Here is a 17,662-nt window from a genome sequence, read left to right as displayed (position 1 = left end):
CTCCTCTCCCCGTCTCTTCTTTTCCCCCCACTGATTTCATTTACTCCACTTAATTAGCCCCCCTCCGGAGTTAAAAAGATAATTTGATAATGAGGATGTGAAAAGACACAATATTCAGGAAAGCAACTCCATTTGCAACCTTCTGCGCCCCTGCCGGCCCAGCCGAGTGAGCCCTGAGCTCACTGTTGCCAGCAGCCCCACCATCAGGGGTCCCCCCAGCAACACATTGACCCCACTCTGAACCTTTGGACAAGAAAGAGCTCAGCCCCTGAGACCACCAGCTTCACAAGCACAGCCTGGGACAAGCCCACTGCCAACCCCTCCCTCTTGCCTCCCTGACATCAGGCTTTAATGAATTTTCAATTACAAACCTTGTAAAATCAATACAAATGAATTTTTTTTCCACGCTAGGTTCTGGACAATAGCTTCATCCAGATACTGCCCTCGGTGTAACTGACGATTAACCAGTTTCTCTCATTACTTTACACTTAATAAAAACCTCTTCACGGCCGGAATCAGGCACAGCCACATTAATTTATGGTCTTTCTAGTTCATCAGCTAATTAGCTAGCTAAAGCTGGCAGAGAGAGTTTTTTTTTTTTGTGTGAAAATAGCCACAAACCAATTCCTATCTCCCCGATCTTCTTATTCTATATCTATATCTATATTTATATATCTTTATTTAGATAGTTCTATCTATCATATACCCATCTATCTATCCATCCATCATCCCTCTATCTATCCATCTATCACCCATCTATCAATCGATCGATCTATCTATCCATCCCAGCTCCATAGTATGTTTGAACCACGGAAGGGCCCTCAGAGACTATTTATCTGGTCTAATTGAAAAGGAGGAAACTGAGGCCCAGAGGCAGGAAGAAGCGTGGCTAAAGTCACACAAGTGAATTAGTAGTAGTTAATGACCTTGCCTTCCATTTTCAAAATGTTGGCCAGAAACCCCTGCTTCCAGGGCAACCTTCCCTGATCCTGGTTTGGATACCATGTCCTCTAAGCTCTGGATCTTCAGTCTAGTGACCTGACCTAGACCTAGAGGGAAGAGGTGGTCCCCACACCTCTGGGCTAGGTAATCCCACCCCACCTGTTTCTCCTTCTCTGCTATTGTGCATATTTTCTAGCAGCCCATTTTAGAAACCTCAGCTGCCCACACATCATCCCATGTCTTTGGCCTCTTCCTTCGCTGACATGTTTGCCAAGTGATCATCCTCTTCTCTGGTGTGCTCTTGGGGATGGGAGATAGTGCCGACTCCCAAATAAATTGGAGTAGGCCATAAACAACCAACTGTCTTCGATAAAGGGTGGGTTTAGACAGAGGGTCATTTAATTAAATGGTAATATAGGTATAACAAAGGCAGAAGAGGATAAGAGAGGCAGCTAATTAATCATATTGTTAGCCAGCTACAAATTAGACAGGAACAGAGATTTTAAATCGGGTTGTGTCTCATGATCTGTGGGAGACTGTGGAAAACAAAAGAAAGCTATAACCCTACAGCACCCTCCACTTTAGCCCCCACAAACACTGTCTCCTCAGTATTTCCTCCCTTTTGCTCCCTACATTCCTTTTCCATATGTAGAGGCAAACCAGCAATATCCTTCAAGTCTCTCAATTACTTTCATAAAACTAGAACTGGAAGAGGTCTTCGAGATCATCTAGAGAGTTCTTAACCTGGGATCTGTGAACTTAAAAAAAATCATTTGATAAGTGTATTTCAGTATAATTGGTTTCAATAGTTGGGTTAAATAACAATGTTCTGGGAAGGGGTCCATAGGCTTCACTAGATTCCCCAAAGGCTCTATTATGTGAAAAAAGGTGAAACAGCTCTGGTCTAGGCAGTTAGGTGGTACAGTGGATAGAACACTGGGCCTGAAGTCAGGAAGACCTGAATTCAAATCTAGCCTTAGACACTTACTAGTTGTGTGACTCTGAGCAAATCACTTAACCTTGTTCACCTCAGTTTCCTCACCCATAAAATGAACTAGAGAAGGAAATGGCAAATCACTCCAGTGTCTTTGCCAAGAAAACTTCATATGAGGTTATGAAGACTTGAATTTGACTGAAAACAACATACATACTAACCAACAACATACCAATGTTAGCTATTCCCCTCATAAGCAAAGGCACACACTTTGGGGAAGACTGAATTTGTGATTGGGATTGAAGGCTCAGTCTATAAGGGTTTACCTGGGACCACGGTTAGTGAATCAATCTGAGGCTCTGGTCCAACATGGATTATGTTGGATTATATGAATGGATTAAAAGCCATTCAACAATTAGTTAGTTGTTTATCCGGTAGGATACAAATACGTATAACTGATCTGAACTGAATTGAATGTTGGGTAGCTGCTGTTTGCCTTGCCACAGGTCTAGCCTTCATAGTAGGCTTGATAGCTGCAGTCTCAGACTGGTGAACTTAAAAGAGGGAGACAAATGCTGAAGAGGTCAAGACTGTAAGTTCTTCCTATTGCCCTTAGAATCTTATAGAATGGGGCAAAGGAGAGATGCAGACAAAGTATACTCTAAGGAGGTGGTTCTCAAATGTTTTGGGCTTGGGACCCCTTATATTCCTAAAAATTATTGAGGACCCCCTCTCGAAGATCTTTTATTTATTTATGCTATATTGATTGACATTTACTGTTATTACAAATTAAAACATCTTGGTATTATTATGAAAATGGTTTGGACCTTGGAGATTTGCTAAGGAGTCTTGGGGATTCTTATGGGTTCCAGGACCACACTTTGAGATCTACTGCTTGAAGAAAATTTTGGAAGGTATCTGCTGAAACTGAGGAGGCACAAATAGGGACTGATGTCAGCATGGTTTCCTTAGGGCACTTCATCCCCTAAAAACTCCCAGAAGGAACCTTGCACCCTCGCTAACATTACTCCTCTCTCCATTAGGCACAATATTATCTCCTTGATTATTGCCATCTACTGTCAACCCAATGCATCATCACAATTCAAATATGCAATCCTGCTAGTGATATGTAGAGCTTGAAAACATTTTTTTTTACCCTGATAGCTCCCAGATTCTGGGATCTTGGAGGCTACTGGTTATGATTGGGGTGGGGTGGGGGAGATAGCAATGAAGGAGCAAGAAAGCACTACTTTCCCAGAGTCCATTCCTATATTCTTCTCTCCATTTTGAATAAATCCCAAGGGTCAAGGTCAAATATCAACCAGAAATCTCTGAGGTCCCTGGCAACGTTTGACTTCTTGGATTCTGAATACACAAGACTGAGTAGAAAGACTCAAGTTCACGCCTTAGCTTAGATATTAAATTGCTATGTGACCTAGGTTTTTGTTGTGTGGTCGTTTTTCAGTCATATCCAAGTTTTCATGACCCCATTTGGCAAAGATATTAGAGAGGTTTGCCATTTCCTTCTCCAGCTCATTTTACAGGTGAGGAAACTAAAATCAAAGGGGTTAAATGACTTGCCCAGGGTCACACAGCTAGTAAATGTCTGAGGCCAGATTTGAACTCAGGAAGAAAAGGCTCCAGGTCCAGCACTCTACCCACTGTACTCCCTAGCTGCTCTGTATGAACTTAACCTTCTATGGAGGTCTCAGTTTTCTCTGTCTATAAACTTGGGCTAACAGGTCCTGCCTGACCCATCCCACAAAGTTGTTTTGAGGAGCAGCTGGAAGAATGGTTGGGAAAGTACATAGTTGTTTGCATGTCATCTCTCCACTTAGACTGGGATCACCTTGAGAGCAGGGATTGTCTTTGACTTTTCTTGTAGCCCCAGAGTGTGGTCCAAAGCCTATCACATAGTATGAGCTTAATAAATATTTAGAGACTAACTGTCTGAAAGTGATCTGAAATTCATTCTGAACCACCAATGGAAACGTCATAGCAATCAATTACTGGGACACTATACCGAGACTTCAGGGACAGAGCTAGGTGGGGGTAGGATCAAGTACAATGACATAACATAGATAAAGTATTTGATAAACCTGAAAGCACCATATATCAAGATAGCTATTACTGACAACTTTTGGCTGCCTGCTAGAAAGAAGTAGACCCTTAACACTCAACAAAGGGATGGGGAGACCCAGAGACTGAACAAGGCAGCTTCTATCTGTCCTTCTCCATGGCAAGAGTGGGATAACACTAGGTCTAGTAGCATTCCAAGGCCTTTCCATGCCACCTCACCTCCAGCTGCATTTTCCATATTTACAATTCCTGATATACACAATACTTTTTACTCAGTCAATTGACATATGAGGTTTTCAGAGCCACCAGAGTCACCAGCATTCTTCTTCTGGAACCCAACAAGGATGAAGAACATCCAGTTGAATATAAGTTCCCTGGAGGCAGAGATTGCTTTATTTTTGTATCTCCAGTAACTTGCACAGTGCTTAACATATTGCAGATATTTAATAAACACTTAATGAATGAATGATGAAGGAACTAGAGACCATGACATATAAGGATTTTTTGAAGGTAAAATGAAGTCCGTTGAGGACTTAGAGCCCCAAAGGGGCTGAAAATGGATTTGGTTTATTCTGTTTGGATCCAGGGAGAACTAGGAACAATGGGCACATTTATGCTTAGTGTAAGAAAAAAAATGTCTTAAAAGAATGGATCAGTAGTTCAACAGGCTGCCTTAGGAAGTAATGCAGTAGTCCCTCCCTCCTTTTCTTCTTTCTCTTCTTTCTCTTCCTTCCTTCCTTCCTTCCTTCCTTCCTTCCTTCCTTCCTTCCTTCCTTCTTTCCTTCCTTCCTTCCTTCCTTCCTTCCTTCCTTCCTTCCTTCCTTCCTTCCTTCCTTCCTTCCTTCCTTCCTTCCTTCCTTCCTTCCTTCCTTCCTTCCTTTCTCTCTTTCTCTCTCTCTTTCTTTCTTTCTTTGTTCTTTCTCTCTCTTTCTTTCTCTTTCTTCCTTCTTTCATTTCTTTCTTTTTCTTTCTTTCCTCCCTCCTTCCTTCCTTCCTTCCTTCCTTCCTTCCTTCCTTCCTTCCTTCCTTCCTTCCTTCCTTCCTTCTTTCCTTCCTTCCTTCCTTCCCTCCTTCCTTCCTTCCCTCCTTCCTTCCTTCCTTCCTTCCTTCCTTCCTTCCTTCCTTCCTTCCTTCCTTCCTTCCTTCCTTCCTTCCTTCCTTCCTTCCTTCCTTCCCTTTCTATATTAGAATCAATATCATGTATTGGTTCTAAAGTAAAAGAGTAGTAAGTACCAATCAATGGGAGTTAAGTGACTTGCCCAGAGTCATAGAGCTACTAAGTATCTGAGACCAAATTTGAACCCGGGCTCTCTCATTTCTGGACCTGGCTCTCAATCCACTGAGTACCTAGCTGCCCCCTCAGACCCTAATTTCAACATAACGTGTTCTGTCAGAAATGGAGACTCTTAGCCATGTAGAGTGCTGGTGGAAGGACGGTTTATTGATGGCCAGGGGTCTCTGCTAGGAACCTGTTCTTTTTTAGGCAGACTCAAAGACAGCACAAAATCTCAGCATCCTAGAATATCTTAGATCAGGAAAGGAACTCAAAGATCATTTTATAAATGAGCAAACTGAGGCCCAGAAAGGCTAAGTAATTTGCCCAAGACCACACAATGAACAGATGCAATATGAATATATAAGAGGTTTGGATAAATACACAGATCATAACAAAATTCACTATGAGGGTGCTAGGGGCAATATCATTAATCCATGGTTCCCTGCCCATTATCTCTCCAATGTATTCATCAGGGACAGTTTCCTAAACTGTAGAGGGTGTGAGGCTGGCCCAAGAAGGCAATTATGAGAAGGCAAGCTGTGGAGACAAGTTTCCTCTGTTCCTGGAAAATTGCTCCCCATAGCTCTGTGTTTCCCTAGGGGAAGCCCCTGGTTCCCCCTTCGCCCTCTCCACAAGGCAGCTCCGTATAAACTGACCCTGGTCCGATTAGTATTCGAGACTCTCAAAAGGGGATGTGAATTAGCCATCTGAATGAAACCTTTAATGACCAAGAAATCGTCCCTTTCCGTCTTTTCATGGAGACATGAAAGGGGTCGGCTTGCTCCCGCCCCCAAATGAGAGTTAGGCCCCTGAAAGGACACTGGAGAGGCTGACCACACAGGCTCTGATCCTTTAGCTAGAACACCTGGCTCCACCCTCTCATCTCCATGGAGCTCTGTGAGAACACAATCTAAGTAAGACCTTCATGAAAAGCCTTGGCTTTGACCAAAGGAATGAGTCTGCTTGCTACCTATTCCACTGAGGGAAGTCCTGTCCCAAAGCTATGTCTGGGTTTACAGCACACAGTGATCAATAGCTCATCCCGTACTCTGGGCACTACACATTGGTCAGTGATCCTGCATCCCTAAATTGCTGCCACTATAAACATGCCTCCCTATCACCTCTAGGACAAAATATAAACTCCTTTGTTCACCATGTGAAACTCTTCACAATCTGGCTCCAATTTATCTTCCCTGACTGAATAACATGACTTGCCCCCATTTGCTCTATGTTCTTGCCAAACTCGCCTCCTTGCTTGTCCCTGCTGGTGCCATGCCATCTATTGCCTCCATGCCTTTGTTTAAGTGTTTAAGCACTCCTCTTCCTGGAGTGCTTTTCCTCCTCTTACCCCCAGCTCTTGGAATCTCTAGTCAGGTTCAGTTCAATTGTTACCTCTTAAGGGAAATGTCCTCTATTTCCCCATGTTGTTGGTTTTCCCATCTCGATAAAGTTACTTGGTGTACACACACACACACACACACACACACACACACACACACACCATATACATATGTGTGTGTGTATATATATAATATATGCATGGATATACATACATAGATATATTTCTCTTCAACAGAGGGTAAGCTCTTTGAGGTCAGAGACCACTCTTTTCCCCCAGCTTCTGTTCAGCTTCCTGGCTTCTAGATTTCTCCCACTGATTGATTTAAAGAGCTTTAACATGACTTCAGCCAGTTAGAAATAGCTACCACTTCTGGCGTCATCATCATCATCCCCACCATCACCACTCAAGCATACAGTGAGTGCTTTAGTGTTTGCAAAGTGCTTTACACAGTATGATCAAATTTGAGTTTTTATAACAACCCAGCAAGGGAGGCACTTCACTATGACCTTCACTTTTGAGGTAAAGAAACTGAGGCTCAGAAACTGATATAGCAATGTATGAGAATTCTCCTCTTACTAAATACTCCTATGTGATCAGATTATTTGCCTCTCTCTGATCTAGTGAGGCTATAATTTTTAGATTATTATTCATAATAATGTGAGAGGTATGATGTAGTGGACAGAAAGAGCAGAGCTTAAAGGCATGAAGGCAGGGCGTTGAGCTGTGATTCTAATCTGCATTTGCTGTGTGACCTTTATCAAGTCTCTGAACTTCTCAAGACTATAAGACTATAAAATTATAGACAATGTACCATTCTGCATTGTTGGAGGGCATTTCTCATTTGGGAATTTCCTATACCAGTGAAATTAGAGGTCTAGCTCCTAACCTGTTGACAATAATTATAGACCACTCCTCAAAAAAATCCCAACGAACCTCTATTTTAGCACAAACCCCTCCTGATAGGCACATTGGCAGGGCTGTTACCACAGATTTTGCTGCAGTGACCCAATTTCCTCCCTCCCAGGGGACAATGGATAGGCCATCCATCTTCCCTTTAAATATTTGGGCTCTGGGTACTGTGTCTAAGGTGCAAAGGTTTTTAAGTAGCTGAAGCCCCTCAGAGCATGGGCTCTGAAGGCACTCTGGAGGCAAGTTTACCTCTGGACTTCATTCCAATGAAGCGGTTCTCCACAATGTCAATTCGGCCAACTCCATGTTTTCCCCTGTTGGGAAGAGGCAGAGAAGAAGACATCAGGGACTGAGTGACCAGGACTCCCATGAACAAGAGTCATTGCAGCTTTCAGAAAGGAGCAGGACAACCTAACCATAATTTCTCAAATCAGTGCTTTAGAATGCTCTTGCCTTCCTTGGCCCAAGTGCCCTAAGGGCCAGTTGGGATTTGTGGTGCCAGGTGAAATTATTCTGTCAGGAGATATGAAAGAATGAATAAATGAGTGAATGAGTGAGTGAATGAAAAAGTATTTATAAAGGGCTTATTATATGTTTACTATGTGATTTTCATGATGAAAAGTACAGGTACCCATTTCTGCCCTTTCCTTCTTTTCTTGGAAGTGCTAGATGATAAAAAGTTATTGGATCATAGAGTTGGAACAGAAGCAAAATTCCTTCTTTGCCAAGTGAGGAAATTGAGGCATGGGGGTGAGGAAGAAATAATACCAAAGAATTACCGAATCTCAGAGGTCATCCAGTCCAACTCAGACCTAAACTAGCATTCTCTTCAACAACCCTTTCAAGATGTTTCAATGGAATATCTCCATTGATGGGGGCCTTATTACCTCCTGTGATACTTCTATTGGGTTAGAAGCTCCTATTTACCTGTAATTTTCATCTACTACTAATAATAAGAACATCAACTGACATTTATATAGTACTTTAAAGTTTACAAAGCACTTTACAGACACTAGTCCATTTGAACCTTATAGCAACTTGAAATACATCCTTCATTGCTCTGAGTTCTGACTTCTGAGTCCATGAAGAAAAAGTCTTGTCAAAGGTCACACAGTTAGCAGCAAATGTGAGACTTGGGGCCCAGGTCAAATGGTTCTTTTTGCTAACCACAAGGTTTCCCCTGGACTAAGAAAAATACCGAACATGAATCCCAGAGTGCCTGCCCTTTCATCCTTCCACAGTTCTTCCTCAAAAGACAATACTGTGAGGCTCTGAGAGACAGAGGGCTTGGGCAAAGGGCTGATCTCTCTGGGATACCAGTTTCTTCCTCATTTGGTAGTTGCTTAAGAAATGTTTGTTGAGTTTATCCAGTTGAACTTATTGGTTTCAGCCGAGATCAAGGGCAATTACCAAAGGTTATCTAGTTCCTGCCCATTTCCCCAGAAGACCCTAGGACTCTGTGAAGCTGAAGATACATAGTGGTAATAGGCTATGACTGAGAATCATTATTGAGTCCCTAGATTTGCACAATACCCTTGGCCCTGGGAATATGCTTGGTACTTGATCTCAAGGTGGAGAAAATACTCTGCAGGTTACATGTACCTAGGCTGAGCTAAGTTCTGGCAAGTTTCATCTGCATGTGGTCTTTAAACAGTACTCTCCCCACCTACTTACTCTAAGTCCTTTGGCTTAGAAGTTCTGATCAGTGAAGGACAAGCTCTTATCTCTAGTTATCATCCCTGGGGTTCAGAACTAGGCAAGGCAGAGAGTATGGAAAGTAGCTTTGGCTATTTAATTCCATATAGAGATTGCCAATTTCCATCTTAGTATATCCTCCACAAAGTCAAAGCCAACAAAATGAACATGTATATTCTTCATTGTGTCAGATGACGAGCTCTATTATTATAGTATCAAGACAAGGGTAATGCTGGGGACTGTCACACCGATGTCAACAATACCTCTATGGATTAGAAGCATTGTCCAGGGTCCCCTCAACTTTCCAGATGGGGAAATCAAGGGAAGGGATTTTGCTATCCTGGTCAGGACAGTGGTGCTGTAAAGGATGTAGCTGTGTGGTGATATTGAATGGGCAATTTGGCCTTGAGTTCTGGTTCTGGTTTAGTCATGAACACTTTGGGAAAATTGCTTCCTCTCCCCGTGTATCAGTTTCCCTAGCAGTAAATTGAGGGGATTGGGCTAGGTGATCTCTAAGGTCCCTTCCCTTAAATTTCTTTGGATCTATGGCTCTATCAATAGGGACTATGGGGCATCTAGATGCCAATCTTGGAGTCAGGAAAACTCATCTTCATGAGTTTGAATCTGGCTTTGGACATTTACTGGCTGTGTGACCCTGAGCAAGACAGTTAATCCTATTTGCCTCAGTTTCCTCATCTATAAAATGAGCTGGAGAATGGAGTGGTTTGCTATTTCATTTTCTTTGCCAAGAAAACTCCAAATGGTGAACATGAAAAGTTGGACACAACTGAAAATGACCGAGCAACAATAAAATAGGGATTATAAATTCACGGATTGAGAATTTATTTGGCCATTGAGGAATGGTCATTTAATACAACCCTCTCATTTTGCAGATAGAGGACCAAAAAGATTAATAACTTGCCCACAGTCACACAGGTAGGTAAATAATAGAACTAGGATTTGAATTCAAGGTTTCTTACTCCAAATCCTGTACCCTTCCCACTGCGTAACACTAATAAATGGCCACATTGGAGCTCAGGAATAGAGAGGAGAATCTCTGGACTCCTCGTGTCCCAACTCTAAGGCTCTGATAACAGGGCCATCCTCACTAACCGTCTTCTTGGTCTAAACTTTCCTTCATGTGAATTTCTCACTTGCCAGGAGCCCAGACGGATAGCATGTATTCCCTGAGAATGAGAGGGAAGAAAGGAACACAATCTGGAGGGAAGTGAAAGGGTAAGCAAGCAGCACTTACGCAATTTCATTCAGGTAGAGAAAGAGCTCCAAGGATGTACGGTGGGATATGCCATCTTTAACATTGGTCACCTGCACAGGAACACCTGGGGGGGAGTAAAAGGTGCAGATGGTAAAGGGCTGGGGCAACCAAGAGCGAGGCTGAGAGAACGGGAAAGGGGGCTGCCCGGCCAACCCATCCACAATGTCGCTCTCCTGGACATCAGCAACGCCTTAAATGGATGTGACGGATATAGACTCCAAATAACTTCTTAAAAAGCCATGAGCAGGTTGTGGCCGCTGGGGGAAAAGAGGGCCTGGAAAGCCCCTGGAATGAAAGGGAAAATGTAATAAAAACTCTCGACCCCCCCTCCCATTCTTTTTTTCCCTTTTGCATTTAGGGGCTGTGAAATTGCAACCAGGCCCTGAACTAATTGAATTTCACGCTCCACCATTGTCTTACCAGCGAAGCACCTTCTGTCCCACCAGTTAGTGGGGGGCTGGACTGCTGCGGAGGTACACACACACACACACACACACACACACACACACACACACACACACACTCACTCTCACAGCCCCCTGCAATGTCTGTTGGACCAATGATCTGATCCCCTCCCCCTGCTCACACCCCACACAGGGTCCCAGTTATCAGCCTGATGGGCACGGAATGGCTCCCCCACTGGCCAATGGCAGGGAAGGACTGGCTGGAATGGCAGGGTCTCCCATGAATTAATTATAATGGCCTCTAAAAAGTGAGGGGAGCTAGGAGGGAGGGAGGGAAGACAGGCAGTGGGGGTGGTAGCAGCAGAGGGCTGGGGGTGTGTGGAGAGGGGCAGTGGAGGGGGTGGTGTGGGTGGGTGGGTTAGGGGTTGACTTTGAATAGAAAAGGGGCATTTTCTCGAGCAGTGTGAAGTGAGCAATAAATGTATTAGGAGGCTAACAAGAGGGCTGTAGCTGTGACAAAGAAAAGCCGTTCAAAGTTGGAGCCTAATCTCCCTTCCATCTGCCCGTCTCATTACCATGTAGCGAGCTATCAGTTGCCAATCAGGCCTCAATAGCCTTCTTTGGAGTCTTTATTACTGAGGCGCCTGCTAGCGTGGCGACACTGAAGGGTCTGTCAGCATCGCCATTCTTAACCTCCATTTCCAGGGGTTTTATAACTCGGTTGTAAATTGCTATTAAATGTAAGTCTGGCCAATAATGAACCTTAAGCCCTCCTCACCACCCCTCCTCCCCCCGCCTCCCTCCATCCCCTTTCTCTGCCTCTCCTTTTCTATTATCATCCTTAGCCAGGGCATTGGATGAGGTCCACCGGGGTGGAGAAGAGACATTGTTGGGGCTGCTGTTGGAGAAAGCAGCTTATCCTTTAAAATAGTTAATAATTAGATTAAAACTTCAAATAAATTAACTAGGGGATGAATGGGGAATAGCAGAGGGAGGGGCTTTTTCCCTCTATTTTTTTTTCCAGACGCTCCCAAAGTCATTAAAATGGATTGAGTCTCTTCTCTTTCTCTGTCTCTCTGTCTCTGTCTCTGCCTTTCTCTCTCTCCCTCCATAATGTCCTACTTGTAGCTCAAACCCTCTTCTGTCCTTTTTCTCTCTTGGTCCTTCAGGTACCCAATTTCTTAGTAAACATGCTGTGGCTTGGGTCTCCCATTCATGCCAACCAAGCCTTGTAGATGCTTACGTGGACCATAAAAGTCCATTTTCAGCTAAGGATTTGGTCAGTTGGTCTGGCACCCAAAATGGGCTTCTCAATATAAGAGAGAAAATAGCAGACAGAAAGAGAGTCAAAGCTTGGGGCTGGGAAAGTGTCTAGAGTTGGAATCAGAAGACTTGCCCTCAAATCCCAGTTTGCCAGCTTACTAGCTGTGGGACACTGAACAAGTCATTTCCTTCTCTGGATAATCATTTTTCTCATCTGTAAAGTGAGAGTGCTGGAGGACTTCTACCATCCCTTTCAGCTCTAAATCTTGGATTTTAAGACTTAGAAGAGAATCAGGCCCCAAAACAATTGATTATGAAACCTAGAATGTTCATCCTGGGGGCAAAGAAAAGGGTTAAGCCCCATTTTTAGAGACCTGAAGGAGAAAATTCAAGGTCCATCTCTTCCGGACGACTTTCTACTTGCCACAAGACCAGAACATGGAGCCATGATCAAGTTTAGTACTGGAGAAAAAAGAATTCTGGCTCTAGACTAGTGGAGGTTTAAGTGATTAGTGAGGGTGTTAACCATGGTCAAGTTCCCTTAGTCCCAGAATCACTTAGGATTAAAGGTTGAAAGCAGGTGACGGGGGTGAGGGTGGTCTAAGATGCCCAAATCCCCACTACCTCTGAAGGGACACTTCAGGGCAAAGACTTGGATCAACCCTCAGCCCTGGAAGAAGACCTAAGGTAGGAGAAGCTAAAGGACTATTAGATGATAATATAATGGACCCAGATCTGGGAAGTACACTGGAGTTTTATCTAGTCTAGTCCCCTCACTTTACAGATGAGGAAACAGTCCTGGAAAGGAATATGTGGTAAGTCCACGATCACACAGGCAATTAAGTAGCAGAACCAGGATTTCAACCCACATTCTCTGCCTTGAAATAATCATATGAGCTAACATTTATAAAATGCTTTAGGGTTTGCAAATCACTTTACATATTATTAGTACTATTCCACCATACCATGCTACCCTATCCCTCCTCATCCTCACCAAGAAAAGACCAATGACCTTGAGATGCCAGCGAACTGAAGGCCAAAGCATGACCTGCCTTCATCATCTCTCCCTGGAATTCTAAATCACTAGTCATTCCAGCTCCAGATTTTTTCCTCCTCTAATCCAAAACATGGTCATAAGTCTAGGCCCAGAGATAGAAGGGACTTGGAAGGTCAGCTAATCCAATCCCTTCAGAGGAAACTGAGATTAAGTGATTTTTCCATGGTCAAATAGCTAGTGGGTATCAGAGATAGGATTTGATTCTGGGTCTTTGTGTCAGTCTTTCCCATACTCAAGAAATTTCTGTTGCCCTTTAGAGAAGGAATAGGCTGGTTGAGTCTTAGCATTCAAAGCCACTCATAATTTTGTCCCAGCCTACTCTCTGGTCGCCTCTCTCAGCAAGGGAAGACCTATATTCTAGCCAAACTATTTATGTGCCCTCAAATCTGCGCCACTGAAATCCCCAGCCCTGAGACTTTGCTTAAGAAAGTTTCCCATGTGCCTTTCTCTCTCCTCTATGCTAATCTAAATCCAATTTCTCCTTGAACAGGAAGTTCAAGGACCACTTTCCCTAATGCAGTAATGAGTTTCTCTCCTCTAAATTCTTGTACTCAGCCTCTACATTATTCTTTGGGCCCTTATCACATACTATTTTGTATCATACATATCTTTTTACATCTTTGTTTTATCACTCTTCAAGGATGGGGACTGTGTTTTTATGGTTTTGTACCTCCAGTACCCAGCACAAATGTGAGGCTGTTTCAGGATGTTTTGGGGGATGGTGCTTGCCCATAGTAGCTCTGAAGTCATTTGTGTTTCTGGGGATTCAGCTTTTATGTCAGGGATGAAGAAGGAAGAGGAATGGATAAAGAGGAGCTGGACCAAGGGAGACAGCTAGGTGGCTCAGTGGATAGCGAGCCAGGTCAAGAGACAAGAGGTCCTGGGTTCAAATATGGCCTCAAACACTTTCTAGTTGTGTGTCCCTGGGCAAGTCACTTAACCCCCATTGGCTAGTCCTGACCACTCTTCTGCCTTAGAACCTTAGGTAAGAGTTTTAAAAAAAAATATGCTATACTAATTAGGGAAGACTGATTAGAGTCCTAGTAGTAAAAAATTCAGTTTGGTTTGGAATCTGTTGGAAGCAGCTGAAGAAATTTTTTCCCTCCTTTATAGCATATACGACTTCAAATGTCCCATGGGGAAGAGATTAGGACAAAAGTTAACTGTGAAAAGCCTCACCTGAACTATGACTTTCAGAAAGCCAGGAGACAACACTTTCCTCAGGAATGGCAAAGGGGAAGGGAGCTGACTTGAATGTATCAAAAGTTAAGAAACTTTCGGCCCTGCCTGCAGGATTATGGAGTCATATTTGGAGACCTACCTTTCTTGAACTGAATCTCTAAAACATCAGGGCTGTTGGGAGTCTTTGCAGGGTCCTGGGTCTTTGTGTAGAGGCCAGGTGGTGCTTGGTTCTAAAGAAGGAAGAGAAACAGCTTATGGACAAAGGTTCCAGAGCTACCTGGTCTTTCCAGGTTCAGAATAAACCCTGCTTCCCTTCCGTCCCAGTGATTCTTCTTTTGGTCCTAAGGTTAGAACAGAGGTAGGAAGTAGACAGCTCCATTCTTCCCCCCAGTCCATTCTGGCTGGCACTGACCAACAGGCCCTGTGGGTCTGTACCATCATTACACGGTGCAGCACCACTTTCTAGGGGCCCAGGAACAAAGGGCTAAAGAAATCAGACAATTTTTCCCCTCAACTTGATCTCATCTTCTTCTTTGACGCCCCCACAGCTGGAGATGGAATAGCTGTGGAAGAACAAGTCAGGCAGGAAAAAAGTGTGACTTTGAAGGAGTGAGGCATGCACATACTTTCCAGGAGAGAGGGACAGACATATGTGCACACACACCATCACACACATATGCATACATTCTCTTTCTCTCTCTTTCCCTTGTCTCTCCCTTTTTCTTTCTTTTCTCCTCTCCTTATCTCTCTTCCTTTGTCTCTCCCTTCCTTCCTCTCTCTCTGTCTCTGTCTCTCTCTTTCTCTCTCTGTCTTCCACCTCTCCCTAATTCTCTTTTCTCCCTCCCCTTTCTCTCTCTCTTTCCTCTTCTCTCTCACTGTCTATTTCCCTTTCTCTGTCTCTTCCTAATTCTCTTTTTCTCCCTCCCCTTTTCTCTCTACTTTGTTTTTTCCTCTTTCTCTCTTCTCTCCTGCCTCTCTCTTCATCTCTTCCAAATTCTTTTCTCCCTCCCCTTTCTCTCTCTTCTGTCTCTCCTTCTTTCTCTCTCCTGTCCTGTCCTGTCTGTCTGACTGTTTACCACCACCACCACCTCTTTCCCCTCCCTCTCTCGCTTTCTCTCTCATTCTCTATCCCCTTTAGTCTAGAATTGGGGTTTATTCTGTGCTGACCGAAAAGCTAATGACAAAGCGTGACCCCAGCAGGTGCTCCAACAAGCTGCACTCTTCCGCAGTGTCCCGGAGGTTAATACTCAGAGGGGGAAAAGGGAGGAACAAAAGAAAAACCCATTTGAAAACACATCAACCTTTATGTATATTTTTTTCCAGACTTGTAGAAAAGGGGCCTCTCATCTCCCTTAAGCCCTGGCTGCAGCAGCAGTGATGGCCTGTTATAAGCACACTCTTGCTATTAGCTCAGGCCTCAGGATGCCCCAGCTCCGGCTGCCTGCCAGCCTTGGAGGCTAGGGGCAAAATCTTTGAGAAAACCGAGGCCACCTGGCAACTTGGGACAGTAAAAGGTATGGATCCCAGAGGGAAAGGGGAGACTGATTTTTCAAAGTTGTCTATCCTCACTCCTTTGGCCCCTGCAAAAGGCTCTTTGCCTGTTTTTCATGGGTTCAGGCCTTGTACATTTGCTTTGGGTTGTTTTGTAAATTAGAACAGGATCATAGGATTTAAAGATGGAAGGGACCTTGGGTTGTCCAGTTTAACTCTCATTTAAACTCAAAAAACTCATTTAAAAACAAAGTGATAGAAGCTCAGAGAAGGATTGACTTGTCCATAGTTACCCAGGAAGATTTGAACTAATATCCTCCACTCTAGATGGTGAAAAAGCCAGGCTATCCTCCTTATTAGTATAATGGGGGAGTCTTGGACCAGGAGTCAGGATACCTGGGCTTCAATCTCAGTTCAGCTGTCTATTAATTTGCTATGGATCCTTAGGTGAGCCCGTTTCCCTCTTAGCCTTAGTCTCCTCATATCATACAATCATAGATTTAGAGCTATGTGGGATTATCTAGCCCAATCCTTTCATTTTACATGGGAAGAAATAAATACTAAAAAGTTAAGTGACTTGCATAAGGTCACACAAATGAAGGAGCCAAGATTTTTGAAACTAGTTTCTTTGACTCCAAATCCAACACACTTTCCAGGACCTCTGAAGTCTCTTCCAGTTCAAACATCCAATGAATCATTATTAAGCAATACCTTCCCTCCTCACCATAATATCACTACTACTGCTACCTTTTTTTTTTAACCCTTATCTTCTGTCTTAGAATCGGTACTGTGTGCTGGTTCTAAAGCAGAAGAGTAGTAAGGGCTAGGCAATGGGGCTTAAGTGACTTGCCCAGGGTCACCCAGCTAGGAAGTGTCTGAGGCTAAATTTGAACCCAGGACCTTCAGTTGCTAGGCCTGGATCTTAATCTGAGCCATTTGGCTGCCTCCAATACCATTACTACTACTAATCCCTTTGTCCTTCTAGGGACTAGTCCTAGATACTAGACCCTTCTAGGAACACTCCTATCCTTGATTTTGTTTTCTCCTTGCAATAGATCTAATATTATCAAGGCATGGGTTATTATCTCCTGATTACAGATGAGGAAATTCAAGCAAAAAATAAGTGAAATGCCTAAAATCACTCAGTTCAGTGGCAAAGCTATACTTGAACCCGAGTCTCCTGACTAGCTCAGTGCTCTTTGTCCATTCTACCATGCAATTCTCCATGGACTATTCTTTCCATAAGATAATAAAATAAATCACAAGATTGAGATAATTACCAAATGATGCCTGGACAGAGTGCTTTCTGTTAGCTGTTAATGTTTGGGCCCTCTAATTCTCCAAAAGAATCTCACCTCAATGTTCTCTGAGGCATTAAACTCTACAGAGTTAAACAGGGAAGGGGGAATGCTGGGGACCACTAATGGAGATCCCCCCACCCCACAGGTGCCCTTTCTCTTTCCCTGTGTTCTGATGCTCAGACATGGTACAGGAGGAAAAGGGAGGATTAGGAGTCAGAGGACAAATCCTTGCTCTACTGTAACTGCCTATGCGATCTTCTACAAGTCTCTTCCCTTTGGGCCTCAGTTTCCTCATATGTAAAAAAGAGGTTAGGTTAACCAACCTCCTTCCCAGCTCTAAACCCAAGATTCCATACCCTTACCTCTCTCTCTCTCTTCCTATTTTGCTAAGGGCATACCCTAAGTCATCTACAAAGGAGAGAAACCAAGAAAACAGATTTGACTTTACAATAGTTGCCCTTCCTCATCCCTCACCGGTTTACCAAGCAGCAGACAGCCACACAGCCTTTGC

At 43.7% G+C, this 17,662-nt stretch overlaps 1 protein-coding gene across 1 annotated transcript in view; it reads right to left on the bottom strand.

Moving 5' to 3' along the window:
* Positions 1 to 17,662, bottom strand: part of ASS1 (argininosuccinate synthase 1) — an 85,143-nt gene that overhangs the window by 21,098 nt on the left and 46,383 nt on the right. Inside the window, exons 9-11 of the mRNA XM_001364654.5 lie at positions 14,499 to 14,589; positions 10,433 to 10,517; positions 7,732 to 7,796 (exon numbers count right to left, since the gene is read on the bottom strand). Coding sequence (XP_001364691.2) covers positions 7,732 to 7,796; positions 10,433 to 10,517; positions 14,499 to 14,589 — 241 coding nt within the window. The remainder of the gene's footprint in view (positions 1 to 7,731; positions 7,797 to 10,432; positions 10,518 to 14,498; positions 14,590 to 17,662) is intronic.

This window comes from Monodelphis domestica, chromosome 1, assembly GCF_027887165.1.
Source record: "Monodelphis domestica isolate mMonDom1 chromosome 1, mMonDom1.pri, whole genome shotgun sequence".
NCBI lineage: Eukaryota > Metazoa > Chordata > Mammalia > Didelphimorphia > Didelphidae > Monodelphis > Monodelphis domestica.
This window is presented reverse-complemented; position numbering and strand designations above follow the sequence as displayed.